Source organism: Ornithorhynchus anatinus, chromosome 12 (assembly GCF_004115215.2).
Source record: "Ornithorhynchus anatinus isolate Pmale09 chromosome 12, mOrnAna1.pri.v4, whole genome shotgun sequence".
NCBI lineage: Eukaryota > Metazoa > Chordata > Mammalia > Monotremata > Ornithorhynchidae > Ornithorhynchus > Ornithorhynchus anatinus.
The window spans coordinates 57,451,752-57,469,525 of NC_041739.1; the positions used below are offsets into that span (position 1 = coordinate 57,451,752).

At 49.4% G+C, this 17,774-nt stretch overlaps 1 protein-coding gene across 2 annotated transcripts in view; it reads left to right on the plus strand.

Annotated features, from left to right (window-relative positions):
* The window catches only part of SGCZ (sarcoglycan zeta), a 164,312-nt gene that overhangs the window by 76,337 nt on the left and 70,201 nt on the right, over positions 1-17,774 (plus strand). For both annotated transcript variants that reach the window (XM_029077174.2, XM_016227929.2), the window contains exon 2: positions 13,857-13,958. In XM_029077174.2, coding sequence (XP_028933007.1) covers positions 13,857-13,958 — 102 coding nt within the window. The remainder of the gene's footprint in view (positions 1-13,856; positions 13,959-17,774) is intronic.

A 17,774-nucleotide genomic window follows, 5' to 3' on the forward strand; every position in this document is an offset into this window, starting at 1 on the left:
ATTCTCGAGTTGCGTGTGGAAGAATAAAAACGCATATATAAACCCTAATAAGAATTCTCCAACATAAAAGATGACTTTAATTCCACTTTCTCTCCTGAAATTCCTTTCTTTTACTGGTATTGATTTTTTTTGTTCCTCTAAGCAGACTACTATTTACCAGATTCGATGCTGTTGTCCTTCACCCCACGCTTAAGATCCAAACCGGCCAATCCCCGTGGGCAAAAATCGAACGCGGGAACCGTGTATTCAGCAGGGTGCTGTGGTACCCTCCGGTGGCAATCAACAATACTCACCGTCTCACCCGTGAAAAGGGTCATCACCTGGAAAGTCTCAGGATCAATCGATGAAATCAAGCGCTTACCATGTGCAGAGCACTCTGCTAAGCGCTTGGGAGTGTACAGGGGAACAGGGTCGGCTTACTCCTTTCCTGTTCCCAACAAGCTTTATTGCTATTGTTCTTGTCTGTCCGTCTCCCCCAGTTAGACCGTAAGCCCGTCTAAAGGCAGGGAGTGTCTCTATCTGTTACCGATCTGTACATTCCAAGCGCTTAGTCCAGTGCTCTGCACATAGTAAGCGCTCAATAAATACTATTGAATGTATGAATGGAGTGGGAGACAGACATGAATGAAAAGAAATAAATTCCGGACAAGGATGGACGTGTTGTGGGACTGAGGAGGTGTAAATCCTGTTGTTTATCTTTACTTGGCCCCAAAATGTGTCCTCCAAGGGACGAGGAAAGTTCATCGTGGGCGGGGAATGGGTGTGTTATGTTGTTAATATTAATGATAATAAGAGTGGCATTCGTTAAGGACTTACTATGTGCCAGGCACCGTACTGAGCACTGGGCAAGCAAATCGGGTCGGACACAGTCCCAGTCCCACGTGGGGCTCACAGTCTCCATCCCCATTTTACAGACAAGGTAACTGAGGTACAAAGAAGCGACTGCGCCTTCCTGCAGCGCTTAGAACAGTGTCAGCTCCTAGAACACTGATAAACACATAGTAAACGCTTGACAGATACCCTAAAAAGGAGAGTCAGGTGGGTGAAGTCAGACTGCAGTCAGCTTTCTCTATTTTTAAGCAGTTAAACTTTTTAAAAAATATTTTCCGGAATAATGATCTGGCTGACTTAGCCCCGTTGGCTCACTTCATTTCAATTTCTCTGTCGTCTCCGGTGAGAGTGGAAATTTACTCGCTTGCCGGGGTGGAAGGGAGGAGGTGGGATCCAGGGCTTTGCACGGAGTAAGCGCTCAATAACTACGACCGAATGAATGAACGAACGTGTGAGCGGGCTGCGCCTCCTCGGAATCGGCGGCGATGTGTCCGTTAGTCTCCCTTACTTCTGATACGTTTGAGAAGGAGCCGCAGAGCGGGATGGGAAGAAGGGAACGGATTCATTTCTGGGCCCGGGGAAAAATAACCATTTAATTGGATTAGATTTTATCGTCGCAAGACTCGTTCGGCCTAGCCATTACCCAAAGTTGGTGAGGGGAATTCGGAAATAATTGCTATGCCTGGGAGGCGATATATCTATGGGAGCCTACAGTTAAACTGCCTGTAACCACACTCCCTTTAACTCTTAAAGAAGGAGATTTATCCGGAAAATAGTCCCTAATTGAGTCCCTAAGGAAGAAAGAGAAATTTTCATTGATCCAAAAGAAAGTAAAAACCATATTGCCTCAATAATAATAATAATAATTGTAATTGGGTTATTTATCAAGCATTTGCTCTGTACCTCAGATTGGGGGTACAAGATGATCAGAGAAACTCAGCCCCTCGCTCACAGGGGACTCGCAGCCTAGGAGGAAGGGAGAATGTTGGGTTTTTTTAAGCGGGTAAGGAAACTGAGGCTCAGAGAGGTGGCTTAACGTGTCCAAAGTCACCGGGCAGGGCTGGGATCCAGACTCTGGTCTTTAGATTTCCTGTCCCGCTCTCTTTCCATTAGGCTGTTCTGCCACTGAACTGAGAAATGAACTTAACTTCTCCCAACCATTTTACTGTTTGTGTGGTTAACGACAAAAATTGAGATGAGATTAGTCACTAAACCTACGAATATAGACTCTGAGTTCTTCGAAGCCAATAAAAATTTTGCCATCATTTCACTGCTGATGGAAAGGCGTAAATCGTCTCGAATTCGTGACACGGTTATAGGCAAACATCTGCTTGCGGCTTATAAACCAACAAAGTTTACATACATTTTGCCGATCGATAAAATGCGCAGTAAATGGTGGCGAAGCTGAGATCGTAAATTAAATATAATGATAATACGTTTGGTTACAAGGACGGAGTAAGGGCGGGCTTCATCGTTCGTAACAACGAAAAGAGATGGATCGCAGATCGACTCGGAATTTACCTCTCATCCTTTGAGACGTTCCTTTCCCCGCTGCCTCTTCTGAATTGTGGGCAGGGAAAACGTCCATTATATGGTTGTGTTGTACTCTCCCAAGTGCTCAGTACAGTGTTCTGCACACAGGAAGCGCTCAATAAATGTGATTGATTGGGGAGATCACTGAATGTCAACTTTCAACTTTCCGTTCTCTCCAACGAGTACCCCGGCGTTTCTCTTTTTCCACAGAACGCCACGTAGCAATATTGCCACCGTAACACCATATTTTCCTATGTAAATGTTAAGTAGCGTTTATTAAACCGGAAAGGGCAGTGGCTGTGAAATATAGCAGAGCTATTTAGTTGGAATAGGTGAACCGGATTCTGGATTACCCTGGTTTAAAGCTGGAACAGCAAATCCCAATAGCTCACGTACTCCTCCCTCCCTTCCTTCTTGGCCAGCATTCCAGGATATTCCCAGGCTAAGTCCCAAAAGGGACTCTGCCCTCAGGAAGCGCTCAGTAAATACCACCGATGACGGTACAAGGTGCCTGAAGTGTGGACGGTCTGGAGATCGGCTTGGTAGCGGGTAGAGCAGCCCGGCAGTGGGGGGCAACAACCCGCAGCCGGATGGCCCGCTTCCGGAAGAGCCCGGGAAAGACGTGGAGGCCAGGAGGAAGGCGTCTGGGAAGAAAACCATCTGCTTCCGGCGGGACGGGTCTATTAATGCGGCGGAGATCTCTTCTTACTTGCGTACGATCAGTCCGTCGGCCACGAAGCAACATGGCTTCGTTGGATAGAGCCCGGGCCTGGAAGTCAGAAGGTCGTAGGGTCTAATCAGGCCTCCGCCCCTCGTCTTCTCTGAGACCTTGGGTTTGTCACTCCTCTAGACTGTAAGTGCGTCCTCTGGACTGTAAGCTCTTCGTGGACAGGGACCGTGTCTCCCAACTCCCAAGTGCTTAGTACAGTGCTCTGCACACTGTCAGCATTCAATAAATGCGATTGAATTGAATGAATAATCCCAGCTCCGTCACTAGTCTGCTGTGCGACCTAAGGCAAGACAGTTCCCTTCTCTGTGACTCAGTTACCTCATCTGTAAAATGGGGATGAAGACTGTGAGCCCCCGTGTGGGACCTGGACTGTGTCCAACCTGAGTAGCTTCTGTCTATCCCCGCACTTAATACAGTGCTTGGTATATATAAGCGCTGAACAAATGCCATAAGAAACAAAATAAAATTGAAAGTAGCCCGGTCTCTTTCCTTTCCCTACTCTTTCCTTCCATTCCTCTCTTTCCCCTTAATCTCTTTCTCCTCTCTCCTCTCTCTCCAATCTGTCTCTTCTTTTTCTCTCCCTCTTTTTTCTCTCTCTCCAATCTCTCTCCTCTTTTTCTGTGTTCTCTTTCTCTTCTCTCTTTCTCTCTCCTATTCTTCGTCCCTCTCCAATCATTCTCTCTCCTCTTTACCTCTATTCTTTTTCTCTCTCTTCTCCTCTCCTCTTTCTCTCTCCTCTCTCTCCCATCTGTCTCCCGTCTCCTTTTCTATCTTCTTACTTTCTCTTTTCGCCCAGTGCACTCTCTCAATCCCCTACCTGTACAGATGAGAATAATTTATGTGAATGCACAGCTATCCCACAAGATGAAAATATCTAAAATACCTTGTGTGAAGTGAAGAAAATCAAGGGAGTGTAGCAATGAGGAAGGGCGAGGGGGGAGATTTAACCAGCCCACTAATGAGTAGCAGCAGGCAATGAGAACAGATAACAGATTGCAGATTGCCGAGACGCAGTAATGTGGTGATCATTCTATCTTCCATAGTGGAAAAAATTCAATTAAAGCGTGTTGGGCATGAGCTTGAAGAGATTACCCCTCCGCTCGGTCGAATTTTAGCTTCACTTCCTCAGCGGTGATAGGAAATGGGGAGATTTTGATCTTAGTGGCATTTTGATTGCAGTCCCATCCCAGAAGACTCGATGGGCGAAATTCCACGTAGTCATTAACTGAATCTTTTGTGGTATTTGTTAAGCGCCTACTGTGTGTCGAGCACTGTTCGAAGCGCTAGGGTAGATACAGGTTTATGAGGTTGGACGTAGTCCCTGTCCCACATGGGGCTCACAGCCTAAGTTGGAGGGAGGAGGACTTAATCCCCTTTTTCCAGCTGAGGTAACGGAGAAGTTAAGTGACTTGTCCGAGGTCACGCGGTAAGAACTGGCCGAGCCAAGACCAGAACCCGAGTCCTCTGACTCCCAGGCCCGGGCTTTTTAATAATAATAATAATAATAATAGTGTTGGTATTTGTTAAGCGCTTACTATGTGCAGAGCACCGTTCTAAGCGCTGGGATAGATAAAGGGTGATCGGGTTGTCCCACGTGAGGCTCACAGTTAATCCCCATTTTACAGATGAGGTAACAGAGGCACAGAGAAGTGAAGTGACTTGCCCACGGTCTCACAGCTGACAAGGGGCAGAGCCGGGATTCGAACCCGTGACCTCTGACTCCCAAGCCCGGGCTCTTTCCACTGAGCCACCCTGCTTCTCTTTCCGCTAAGCCGTGCTGCTTTTTGTTATTGGTAACCGATCGTTACCAACCTACCGTTCTTTCCATTTAGTTCACAAAGCTTATTCATTCAGCAGTATAGATTTTCTGACTAGTGCACGCACAGCAGTGTACTGGACACCCGCCGGAAGAAAAGTGCTGTGGTAGGTGTCTTCTGTGAGCAGAACCCTGACCTATGGGAGCACAGAACGAAACGCCTCATGTTCAGGGTGTAGTACTTGAAATGTAAGGAATTCTCTGAATTCTGTCGCCCCCTAAACCTCTAGTATTCAGAGGTTCATTTGGGGCTCCTTTAATAATAATAATAGTAACAGATCGACGTGCACAGATGACGCAGAAGGGAGAGTGAGCCGGGAGAGAAAGGCCAGCCAGAACTTTGGACTGGAATAAGGTTCTAGGGAAAATAAACAGTGTTTCTCCAGAAGCGACCAGAATGGCGTCGTCTCTTTGCCTGGATCAGCGGCAAACGATGATCCTTCCGTTCTATCCTCAGTGCACCTCTTCACCTAGATGCGCTGCGAACCCGGGGCCGGGTTTTAAGGCTGGCATTACTTCGGGCGTATCTCAAAAAGTGAAAACCACAGCTTACTTCAGAAAAGAAAGCTAAACCTTCCAGAATAATTAAGCCCCTTCCCAGAGTAACCCTTGCCGCAGAAACAATTTGTTTTGCCACGTGACACAGTCAAATCGCTCTCCTAGGTTTTAGGATGTTATAACTAAATCCAGGGTAGTCATTTCCACTGAAGGGAAAAGAATGTGGCTTGGTTCTAATGATTTCAACAAGTCCGCCGCCACTTGGCTGCTGTGTGGCTTTAGGAAAATCGCTTAACTTCTCTGTGTAAACTTGTAGCGGGCAGGGAACGGGCCTACCGGCTCTGTTATATTAATGTCTGTCTCCCGCTCCGGACTGTAAGGTCAGTTTGGGCAGGGAATGCGTCTGTTTTTGTTGTACTGTACTCTCCCAAGTGCTCCGTATGCAGCAAGTGCTCAGTAATAATAATGTCGGTATTTGTTATGCGCTTACTTCGTGCAGAGCACTGTTCTAAGCGCTGGGGGAGATACAGGGTCATCAGGTTGTCCCACGTGAGGCTCACACTCTTAATCCCTACTTTACAGAGGAGGTCACTGAGGCACAGAGAAGCGAAGCGACTCGCCCACAGTCACCCAGCTGCCAAGTGGCAGAGCCGGGAGTCGAACCCATGACCTCTGACTCCGAAGCCCGGGCTCTTTCCGCTGAGCCGCGCTGCTTCCCCATAAATACGATTGACTATGTGTCGAGCACTGTAGTAAGCGCTCGGGAGGGTACAATTCAACAAAATGGGCAGACGGATTCCCTCCTCATAACAAACTTCCTGTCGAGACAAAAGGTCCCAGAATTCTGAATCTCTAGGAGCGGTCAGTGCCTCTGTACTGGTCGCACCTGAAGAGTTTCCAGTCCTCTACCAGTCTTGACTACGGGACGGAGAGTCGAGCAGAGGCCTGTCCATCCCATTCCTAGCTTGGCCAGTGGCTAGCGAGTAGAAGGCCGTCTGCCACCAGTCAAAACTCCCCTGAGCCGGGCAGCAGCGGCATGGGAGAGAGTTGAGGGCGGAGACTCGACTTTCCTGCGTGGAAGGAGACGATAATAAACCACTTCTGTATTTTTACCGAGAAAACTCTCCGGATCCACTTCCGGAAACGATTGCCGATGGAGGTGGGGCGTTCTGGAAGAGATCTATCAGCGGCGTCGCCGCGGGTCGGGCACGACTCCGCGGCACGAGACAAGGAGCGGTCAAATCCCCCAGTTGGAGAGCTGGCTTGGGGCAGAATAGGCAAGAGCCAAGTTACAAATCCTTCCACTGTGATTAACGCGAACGAGAGGGCCGAGAAGGTGCATTTCTGAGGGGGTTTTAGCGCCCGCCCAGCTAGGCAGGTCTCCAGAGAATTCGCTTTCAGTCCTACCTGCCTTGCTGGTTCTCCAGACTCCGGTCTCCAAATTTGCATTTTCATGCAAATGCCATACTTTTATTGCAGCTATTTTCAGGATTTCAGAACCACTGAGAACCAGCTCGCTGAAGCTGTGCGGGCAGACAACCCGAAATAGATCCGTGGACGTTTTAAGGAAAGGTCAGAACAAGAGTTGAAAGAGAAACTGAGCTTGAGGAACGACGGGCAAGCTGCCTCCGGGGCTTAGCACAGTGCTTCTGCATCAATACCTGGAAAGCCCTTAATCAATGTCACTGGGGAAAAAAAGAAAGGGGACAACTGAGGAATTAACGGCATCAGGAAACCTAGTAAAGAAATGAGGAGACGGGCAGGGAAGCAGTGTGGCTGAATGAAAAAAGACTGAGGATGAGAGGACTTGCGTTCTAATCCCAGCTCCACCGTCTGTCTGCTGTGCGACATCGGGCAAGTCACTTAACTGAGAAGCAGCGTGGCTCAGTGGAAAGAGCACGGGCTTTGGAGTCGCGGGGCACGGGTTCGAATCCCAGCTCTGCCGCTTGGCAGCTGTGTGACTGTGGACGAGTCACTTAAATTCTCTGGGCCTCAGTTCCCTCATCTGTAAAATGGGGATGAAGACTGGGAGCCTCACGTGGGACGACCTGATTCCCCTGTGTCTACCCCGGCGCTTAGAACGGTGCTCTGCACATAGTAAGCGCTTAACAAATACCAACATTAACTTCTCTGGGCCTCCACTTCCTCATCTGTAAAATGGGGCTTCGTGATCAGTTTCCTCCCCGTTTGGAACATGGACTGGGCCAACCTGGTTATTTTAGTTCTACCCCAGTGTGTAGTACGGTGCTTGACACACAGTAGATGCTTAACAAATGTCATAATTATTAGCATTGGTTTAGTTATTAAGATCTATTGCACTCTGAACATGTTTTTCCCTCAGTTCTGTTTTACGGGGATAAGATATCTGTTCTCCCCTTTAGGCTGTGAGTCCCATGTAAGACAAGTGATTTAAGTGGTCTTTTTATCTTTTATCTACCCCAGCGCTTAGCATAATACTACCTGGCGCATAGTAAATGCTTATCAAACACCCCAGTTGTTACGATTACTATCTCCATTTCTGGAGTTACCCTTTGCCACAGGACTGAGGGGCTTTTACATCAGTCCATCGATCGGAGGTATTTCTATTTGCAGAACACTGTAGTGAACGCTTCTTCAAACGCTGAGTCGTTTCCGAACTTCACGGACACCCCCTCTTCAGAACGTGCCGTCTTCTGTCATAAGGCCGTTCTGGTATGTGTATCCAGAGAGTTTTCTTGGTAAAGGCACGGAAGCGGTTTTCCAGGGCCTTCTTCCGTGCGGTAAAACCTAGAGCATCTGACGTTGTCTTCGATCAACGTTTTGATGACTTGATCATCCACCTTTGACTCTTTCCCATGCCGCCTCCGCCCAGCGCGGATAAACTGACTCCGTCTCATTCTTCGGCTTCGGCCTTCCCACTATCGGCATCCGCATACTCTCCCGCCGCGATAAGGCGTCGGTTCTTTGGGGAATGGAAGCGCTTGGGAGAGTACAGTAAAACCAGAATTAGCGGACATGTCTCCTGCCCAAATCCGTAAAAGAAGAGGTGGCAGAATTGAGGGAACTCTCTCCCATCCACGTGAGTCCTCCCGGATAGAGCATGACGTCTGTCTGGAGAAACAGATGAATGAAAACCCGTGACACTGGGCCCAGAGGAGGAGATAGACATTAATATAAATAAATGACAGATATGTACATAAGTGCTGTGGGGCTGGGAGGGGAGAAGAATAAAGGGAGCAAGTCCAGGCGACGCAGAAGGGATTGGGAGAAGAGGAAAGGGGGGATTTAGTCAAGGAAGGCCTCTTGGAGGAGGTGGGCCTTCAATAAGGCACGCAGTAAACACTCAGTAAATACGACTGACTGACCGAATGACACAGCGGTTACTAAAATACTAAATACTAATTCGGTCGCTAAAATAATTAACCGACGGGAAGAAAATGGGTGCGTCGGTAATAGATTTGAACGGAAGTGCTTCGGGTGGTTTTGAGTCCACGAGCGTGGATTTGGTAGGGCAGAGAAGGAACAGATTTTTCCCACGTCTTTTTTTTGGTGCGATTTCCAGCAGTCAGTTGTTGGTCTTCCATACCCGAAAGTGAAGCGAGGCTGAATTCCACGCGAGAAGTGACATTGGCTCGGAGGGGCACTCTGATAAATTTCTCTGGCGTCAATACAGATTCGAGGGACTGAACAGAATATTTTATGGGGCTAAAGATTTTCCGAAAATGATTTAGAAGGCTCTGTCAGGCCCCGATATTAAAATGAAAGGAAGATCAATCGGCCTTATTGTGATGCTGTATCTTGTTCAAGCAGAATTCAGCTTGCATCTATTGAATCTCAACTTCTCTTACCCTGCCATCTTGAAATATGTCGGGGCGATGGGGCTTTAAGAGCGAATCCTATATGCTGAGGTTCAAATGGATTTTACTGGAAAATAGGTAAAAAAGAAAAAAGGAAAGGTCTTGTCGATGCAGGAAAACGAATGGCGAGAGTAGGGGGGATTTAATAATAATGATAATTACGGTGCTTGCTAAGCGTTTACCACGTACCGAGCACCGTACAAAGCAGCGGAGTAGCCGAGAGCCCATCAGATGGGCTCAGTCCCTGTCTGACATAAGAGCTCACAGTCTAAGGTGGGATGGGTGGGGGAAAGTCCGTTATCCCTCTCTGTAGATGGGGAAAGCTTTTGGTGAGTCAAATGTATGTGGATAATTCATCGTCATCACAGATATTTATAGAATAGCGTCTGATACAGAATATGCACCTAATAAATGCTTTAAAAAATTCATCTTCCTCAATGGTATTTATACATTCATTCAATGGTATTTATTGACCACTCTCTGCGTGCAGAGCCCTGTACTAAGCGCTTGGCGCTGTACTGATCGTTTGAGGTTTAAAATAAGGTTTAAAACGACAGCCTCTTTCCTCAATTGTGATGGGTGGTTTCTGTTCGAATCACGTGGACAGTCGGCTCCAATTTTCCTTCTCCGCCGCGTGGATGGACCTCAGCCTCAGAAACCGCCCAAGCTCAGTGGTTAAGCGAATGACTATTTCCTATGTGTAGCCGTGGTTCCAAATTAGAGGTGAAAATGAGTGTGACTGTCATCCTCTTATATTCCTTAGTCAATATTTGTCGGATCCAGATTTAGGGTGTTGGTATTTCCCTTCCCTAACCGAGCTCAGCGCTAAACTCAAATTGCAATCCAATAAAGCGAATCGCCAGCTACAGCATCAGCAGCATGGCTCTGTGGCCAGAGCCCGGGCCCGGGAGGCAGAAGGTCATGCCTTCTCATCCCGGCTCTGCCACTCGCCTGCTGTGTGACCTTGGGTAAGTCACTTCACTTCTCTAGGCCTCAGTTCCCTCTTTTGTAAAATGGGGATTGAGACTGTGAGCCGCCTGTGGGGCAGGGACCGTGTCCACTTGGATGTGCCTGCATCCACCCCAGCGCTTAGAATAGCGCCTGGCACGTAGTAAGCGCTTTATCAACACCATTATTATTATGCCGCAGCGGGTGCTCGGCATGTCTCCGTCGCCTAGGATGGCACTGGAATGGGTCACGAGGCCTGAGGTTGACTGGTTGGGTGGATTTGTGTATGTATATTTGTGGGGAAGCAGCGTGGCTGGGGAAGCGGCGTGGCTCAGTGGAAAGAGCCCGGGCTTCGGAGTCGGAGGTCATGGGTTCGACTCCCGGCTCTGCCGCTTGTCGGCCGTGTGACTGTGGGCAGGTCACTTCACTTCTCTGGGCCTCAGTGACCTCATCTGGAAAATGGGCATTAAGACTGTGAGCCTCACGCGGGATGACCTGATTACTCTGTATCTACCCCAGCGCTTAGAACGGTGCTCTGCACATAGTAAGCGCTTAGCAGATACCAACATTATTATATATATTTTTTTTTATTAAGAGAATCCCAGTGCATGGCAGAGATGGGAGCTAGAAAGAAGATCTCGCGAACCTGAGTCAATCACTCATTCATTCCTTCCATAGTATTTACTGAGCGCTGACTGTGTGCAGAGCACCGTACTAAGCGCTTGGAATGTGCAATTCGGCAGCAGGTAGAGACGATCCCTGCCCATTGATGGGCTTACAGTCTAATCGGGGGAGGCAGACAGAAAAAAACAATAGCAATAAATAGAATCGAGGGGATGTACATCTCATTAAAACAATAGCAATAAATAGAATCGAGGGGATGTACATCTCATTAACAAAATAAATAGGGTAACAAAAATATATACAAATGAGCCGACGAGCACAGTGCTGAGCGGAGGGGAAGGGAGGGGGGAGGAGCAGGGGGAAAGGGGGAGCTCGGTCTGGGAATGTGCAGAACACTGTACTAAGCACCTGGGGGAATACGATATACCGGAGTTGGTAGACACGTTCCCTGCCGGAACATCCGCATCAGCCTCCTTTGGTTGATGATGCTTTTTTCGGGGGTATGAAACGTGCCCATTATACTGTAATATCGTCCTCTCCCAAGAGCTTAATACAGTGTACTGCACTCAGTAAGTGCTCAACAAATGCGATTGTTTGCTTGATGATGCTGTTTCCTGCTGAGGACGGTGGATGACCCACCTCAATCCTGATACTTCGGGACTGAGAACTCCTATAATACTAACAACACCACCAGGAATATCGTGTTCTAACCGGGGGGGGGGAATTGGAATTCTATCATATTTATGCTCCGCTCTATCATGTAGAATGGTTGATAGGTTGGTTTAATGAATCGTTAAGCTGTAACAATGAGCAACTAGCAATAATCTATCATTTTCACCGGATCAAGTGCCTACTGTGAGCCGAGCCCTGGGCCGAGTCCTGGGCCGGATATAGGATAATCAGATCAGCTCAGATCAGCCTATTTGAAGGGGCAGGGAAGTCCTTCCGTCTCTCCTCTCCTCAAGAACCTCCCGGTGGTTGCCCGTTGTTGCCGAGTTGTACTTTCTAAGCGCTTAGTATGGTGCTCTGCCAAGCACTGTGCTAAGGGCTGGGATAGATCCAGTGCAGTTAGATATAGAGAGCTCACAGGCTTATATCTGGACCACCTTTAAGCTGGGAGGATAGACCTTGTTTCCAGTGGGCCGGGGTAGTCTACCGGGGCTGGGACGTGTTTCCGTGGCAACGCGCCAGGGCGCCTCTCCGAACGCTTCCTCTCATCAGGCATTTGAAATGTTCTGGAAGGTGTTTTCAAACCAGCGTGTGAGGAGGAGGCGGGCGGACCTTCTCTCCCCCTGAGATAAGTAACGTCCGTGTGCCATCAGGCCCGCGTCTCTCCGGGAAGGTGTCCTGAGGTCCGAAGGAGAGTGTCGATGGAAGTCATAATTATCGGTCCAGGATGCTTTCGTTTAAAGGAAGAATAAGCCTTAAAATGTCACAGGGCGGCTCTTAGGTACATGTCTTTAAATGATTATAAATTATTCGTATCAAAAGTTGTGGTATTTGCGAAGCCCTTACTAGGTTCCGAGCACTGTACTAAGCGCCGGGCTAGGAACAAGATAATCAGGTTGGACAAAGTCCCAGTCCCACACAGGGCTCATAGTCTCAATCCCCATTTTACAGATGAGGTAACTGAGGCACAGAGTAGTTATGTGACTAGCCCGAGGTCACACAGCAGACAAGTGGCGGAGCTGGGATTAGAACCTAGGCCCTTCCGACTCCCAGGCTTGTGCTCTATCCATTAGGCCACACTGTTTCTCATTATTAATGTCTTTCTCCCCCTTTAGAGTGTAAGCTTGTTATGGGCAGGGAGTGTGTCTGCTAATTCTGTTCTCATGTACTCTCCCAAGTGCTTAGTACAGTACCCTGCGCGTGAAAGAGCTTAATAGATACCACCGATTGAGCGCTATCGTTCTTGTCTGTCCGTCTCCCCCGATTAGACCGTGTGCCCGTCAAAGGGCAGGGTCTGTCTCTATCTGTTAGCGATTTGTCCATTCCAAGCGCTCAGTCCAGTGCTCTGCACACAGTAAGCGCTCAATAGATACTACCGAATGAACGATTGACTGATGGATCGATCTCTCCGACCGCCCTTGCAGGCCTTTCAAGTGTTTGTCCAATTGCCTCGTGTCCATTCTACAGATGAAGTCCAAAAGACTGTGAGCTCCCTGTGAACAGGGAATGTATCTATCGACTCGACTGTATCACACCCTCCTGGGCATTTGGTACAGCGCTCGGCACTTACTAAGCGCTCAGTAAATGCCACCGATGGATTGCGAAGTTGATGCCTTGGCGCTGGCCTCCTGTGTGACTTGGGGCAAGTCACAGAACCTCTCTGGGCCTGAGTTTCTTCATCTGGAAAGTGGAGTTAAAGACACCTTCTCCCCCTCTCCTTAGTAACTCGTAATAATTGACGTGGTGGCTGTTAGACGCTTATCATTTGCCAAGCACCGAACTAAACGCTGGGCAGATTCAAGATAATCAAGCTCCGTGGGGTTCACGATCTAAGGAGGAGGAAGAACGGGTACTGAGCCCCCATCCCGCAGGGGAGGGACCGGAGGCCCGGAGAAATGAAGCGCCTCGCTCGAGGTCGCGCGGCAGGTAGCTGGCGGAGACGGGATTAGAACTCAGGGCCTCTGACTCCCGGGCCGAGGCTCTTTCCACTAGGCCACGCTGCTTCGTTAAATAGTAGTTCGCACGTGAGACCGGACTGCGTCTGACCCGATTACCCTTATATGAACCCAAGTCTCAGGGTTGGGTACGTAGTCCGTGCCTGTTACCGTAACCGATAAATCGCCCTGGGGCATCTTCAAGGCACGTCCTGTTCGGGTCGAGGTTTACTGGGGATAATTGGATTCTGCCCGCCAGATCACATGGCCCTATCCGCCCCCGTCCTCACTTACCCCTAGGCGATGTGATGAAATCAAAGTCATTCTTTCATCCCAGTTCCATCTTGAATGCTTTCTCACCTTATTCTTCACGATGTAGAACGATCACCCCTCTCGACTGACCTCTAAAAGTGAAATATATATTTCGTTGCTTGTAGGATGGTATGGGAAATCTGAGAGTCACCAAGAAAGGAATCCGGCTTGAAGGTATATCTGAGTTTCTCCTTCCATTGTATGTGAAAGAAATCCATTCACGCAAGGTATGTGCTCACAGATTTGGCTTACTCTACTAGGTCATTGACATATTCTGCTCGAGTCGAAACCGGGAGAATCAAACGTTCTGAGCCCGCTCGTCGATTGTGATTGCCATTTTTTTTCCCCCGTCCAGAAGGGCCCTTAGGAGAAAGCGCAGTAGGCGGTCGAAAAGCCTCTCTGGCCCTCCCAGAGATTAGTTTCCGCTCGCTCGATCGGTGTCTATCGTTTAAACCAAACCCCGAGTTTCCTCCGCGGCTCCCAGGATGCCGTCGTCCCTCATTTCGGGAGAACGGCAACGTGCAGATGAATTTGTGAGGGATAAAGATGCAGCGAATGGACCATCTGATGTCGTCGAGTCGGCAGTCGGGTCCCAGGGACGCCAGTCCGACAAAAGTGCGGTGAAATGAACCGGCCATTTTAAGGCGTGCAAAATACTCAACTCATTCGATTCCTCAGCCCCGGAGGGCCTTCTCTTCAATAAGCGCCCGATACGAATAGTCGTCACGAAACCGAAAACCCTCGCACCGCGTTAGAGCCGAAACAAAGCGACCGGTCTGTGCCGTGGCCTTAAATCGGGCCGACGCCTCTCCCAGGATCCTCTAAGCTGTAAGCTCGTTGTGGGCAGGGGATGTGTCCGGCTACGTGTTCTCTCCCAAGCGCTTACCACAGCGTTCTGTACCCAGTTAGCACTCAATAAATACGATAGAATAGATTCGGCGCGGCTTAATCCTTGGGCTCTCTGGCCTGTCAACCCTGAGAGGTCTGCCGGGGTCCCGTCACACCCAATCAATCAGGGGTATTTCCGGAGCACTTTCTGCGTGCAGAGCACTGTACTAAGCGCCTGGGAGAGTGCAATGCAACCAAATAAGCAGGCGTGTTCCCTGTCCGCAGAAGGCTTACTCCTGCCTAGTTATAGGAGGCGAGGAAGAGCCTTAACTGAGCACAAGCGGCCCGAATCCTGAACTTCAACAGGAACGGGAACACCCGGAGTTGAAAGAGCAGGCTCCGAAGAAGTGGGAGGGTTCCAGGAAAGGTGAGGGGGCTGGGAGCAGGCCACCCGGGTTTACCCCTCTTAGGGCCAGATCTGCGGGTCCTCACCCGTCCATCCGTAAAAATGACCCCTGGCCCACTCAGTTTAACCAAGCGAATTGGCTTTTGACGATATTGGCCTGCTCAATACCCAGCCTGTAGAAATTTCTAGCGTTTCACGGCAGGATGCTTCCAGCCGGAAATAGCTTTCTCCTTATGGATTTTTCTGAAGGTATCCGTTGAGGGCTCACCATACACCGGGCACTGTACTAAGCGACGAGGAGGATACAAGGTGCCTCGTCCGTAAAATGAGATTTATTACCGAGGGCCCCAAGTGGGACATGGACCGTGTCCAACCTGATTAACTTGTCTTCACTCCAGGACTCGGTAGGGTGCCAGGAGCATGGTAAGCGCTTAACAGATCCTTTTAAAAAACACAATAGGAGCGTTCGCTGGGTGTCAGGGTATTCAGCTTCTGGGGGAGAGGAGCAGAAATAGGACTGTGCCTATAAAGAGCGTGGGGAAGACAGGCATAAAATATTTACAAATAGAGTAATCAGAATAAATAGACGGTATACAAGTAGATGCACTTGATTTCATTTCATTTCACGCAGAGCACTGTACCAAGCGCTCGGGAAAGTACGATACGGCGGTAAGCAGACACATTCCCTGCCCACGGCAAGCTTACGGTCTAGAGGGGGAGACAGACGTTAATAGAGATAAATAAATGACAGATCTGGACACGAGCGGCGTGGACCCGGAAGGGGGCACGAAAAAAGGGAGCCAGTCAGGGTGACGCAGAAGGGGGTGGGAGAAGGGGAGAGGAGGGCGCAGTCAGGGAAGGCCCGGGGATGGAGTTGAGTAAATCTGTAGATAGTCGACGGGCGGATACAATCCGATAGGTTGTAGAACGTCTCCTCTTGGGGCCCGTCGGAAGCGGACGGTACGAGAACGTGTCCCTTTCCGGGCAACCGGCCCTGGTCAACCTCAGGCTCCCCCCGAACCTCGGCCTCGTCTGTCTCCCCCTTTAGTCAGTCAGTCGGTCGTATTTTTTGAGCACTCAGTAGGTGCAGAGCTCCGTACAAAGCGCTCTTGAGAGGGTACGGTAGAACAGACACATTTCCTGCCCACAACAAGACTGGGAACTCCTTCAAGGTAGGGAAAGCGTCCACTAATTCTGTTGATCTGTACTCTCCCGAGCGCTTAGTACTTAGTACTGTGCTCTGCTTATAGGAAGTGCTCAGTAAATACCACCGATCGATTACCGTGGATTGATTTCCAACGGGGCGGCCGAGCAGCTGTCAATAAAGTGGCAGCAGAATTTGTCAACTGATCAACCAGTCAGTCAGTCAGTCAAGGCAGGATTGTCTGGGCAGGATTTCTCTGCGGCCCAGAAGGGTCGGGGTAGCTCAGTGGAAAGAGCCCGGGCTTGGGAGTCAGAGGTCATGGGTTCGAATTCCGGCTCTGCCACTTGTCAGCTGTGTGACCGTGGGCGAGTCACTTCACTTCTCTGGGCCTCAGTTCCCTCATCTGTAAAATGGGGATTAACTCTGAGCCTCACGTGGGACAACCCGATGACCCTGTATCTACCCCAGCGCTTAGGACGGTGCTCTGCACATAGTAAGCGCTTAACAAATACCAACTTTATTACTATTATGATTATTATTACCCGGAACTCCTGCTTTGGGCCCAGTACTTAGTGGGTGGGCAGAACTGTGTGACCTTGGGCAAGCAGCGTGGCTCGGTGGAAAGAGCACGGGCTTCGGAGTCAGGGCTCATGAGTTCGAATCCCGGCTCCGCCACTTGTCGGCTGTGTGACTGTGGGCGAGTCGCTTAACTTCTCTGGGCCTCAGTTCCCTCACCTGTAAAATGGGGATTAAGACCGCGAGCCCCACGTGGGACAACCTGATTCCCCTACGTCTACCCCAGCGCTTAGAACAGTGCTCGGCACATAGTAAGCGCTTAACAAATACCAACATTATTATTATTAAGTCACTCAACTTCTCTGGTCCTCAGTTTCCTCATCTGTAAAGTGTGGGTTAAGATCGGGAGTCCTATGTGGGACGGGGACTCCGTCCCACCCAATTATCCGGTATCTACCCCAGTGCTTGGTACAGTGCCTGGCACATAGTAAGCACTTAACAAATATCGCAATTATCATCATTATTATTATTATCATTATTACCTCAAGTAACTGAGCATCCTCAAGCTGCAGCCGGAATCGGCAGACAGCCCCTTTCTGGAAGGATATCACCCCGAGGGAACGGTGATAGACAGTTTTGGTCTTCTGGGTTTGATCGCACGGTATTTGTTAAGTGCTCAGTCCACGCCGGGCATTACGTTGGGGTAGATGAAGGCTAATCAGATTGGACAACATCCGTGTCCCGCGTGGGGCTCACAGTCTTAATCCCCATTCTACAGATGAGGGAACTGAGGCTCAGCGAGGCGATTTGCCCAAGGTCACGCGGCAAACGGGGGAGCCAGGATTAGAACCCAGGTCCTTCTGACGGCCAGGTCCAGTTTCCGTCCACTAGGCCAAGCTGCAATGGGGCTAGAGCTCGGGAAATTGAACATGACTCCACCGGGAACTTTGGCGTATTCATTTTCCCCGTCAAACCTCCCACCGTCCGAGAGCTGAAGAGACTATCCCTGGGCTGTTTGACCTTCTAAATCCCCGCGGTGATTGTTTGAAAGGGGATATATTTCCTAAATCGGAAAGCAAAGCCAGGAGACTCCGGGTCATTTTTGTTAGCCTTTGGATGACTAGAGCTCTGTCACCTGAAGACCGAGTC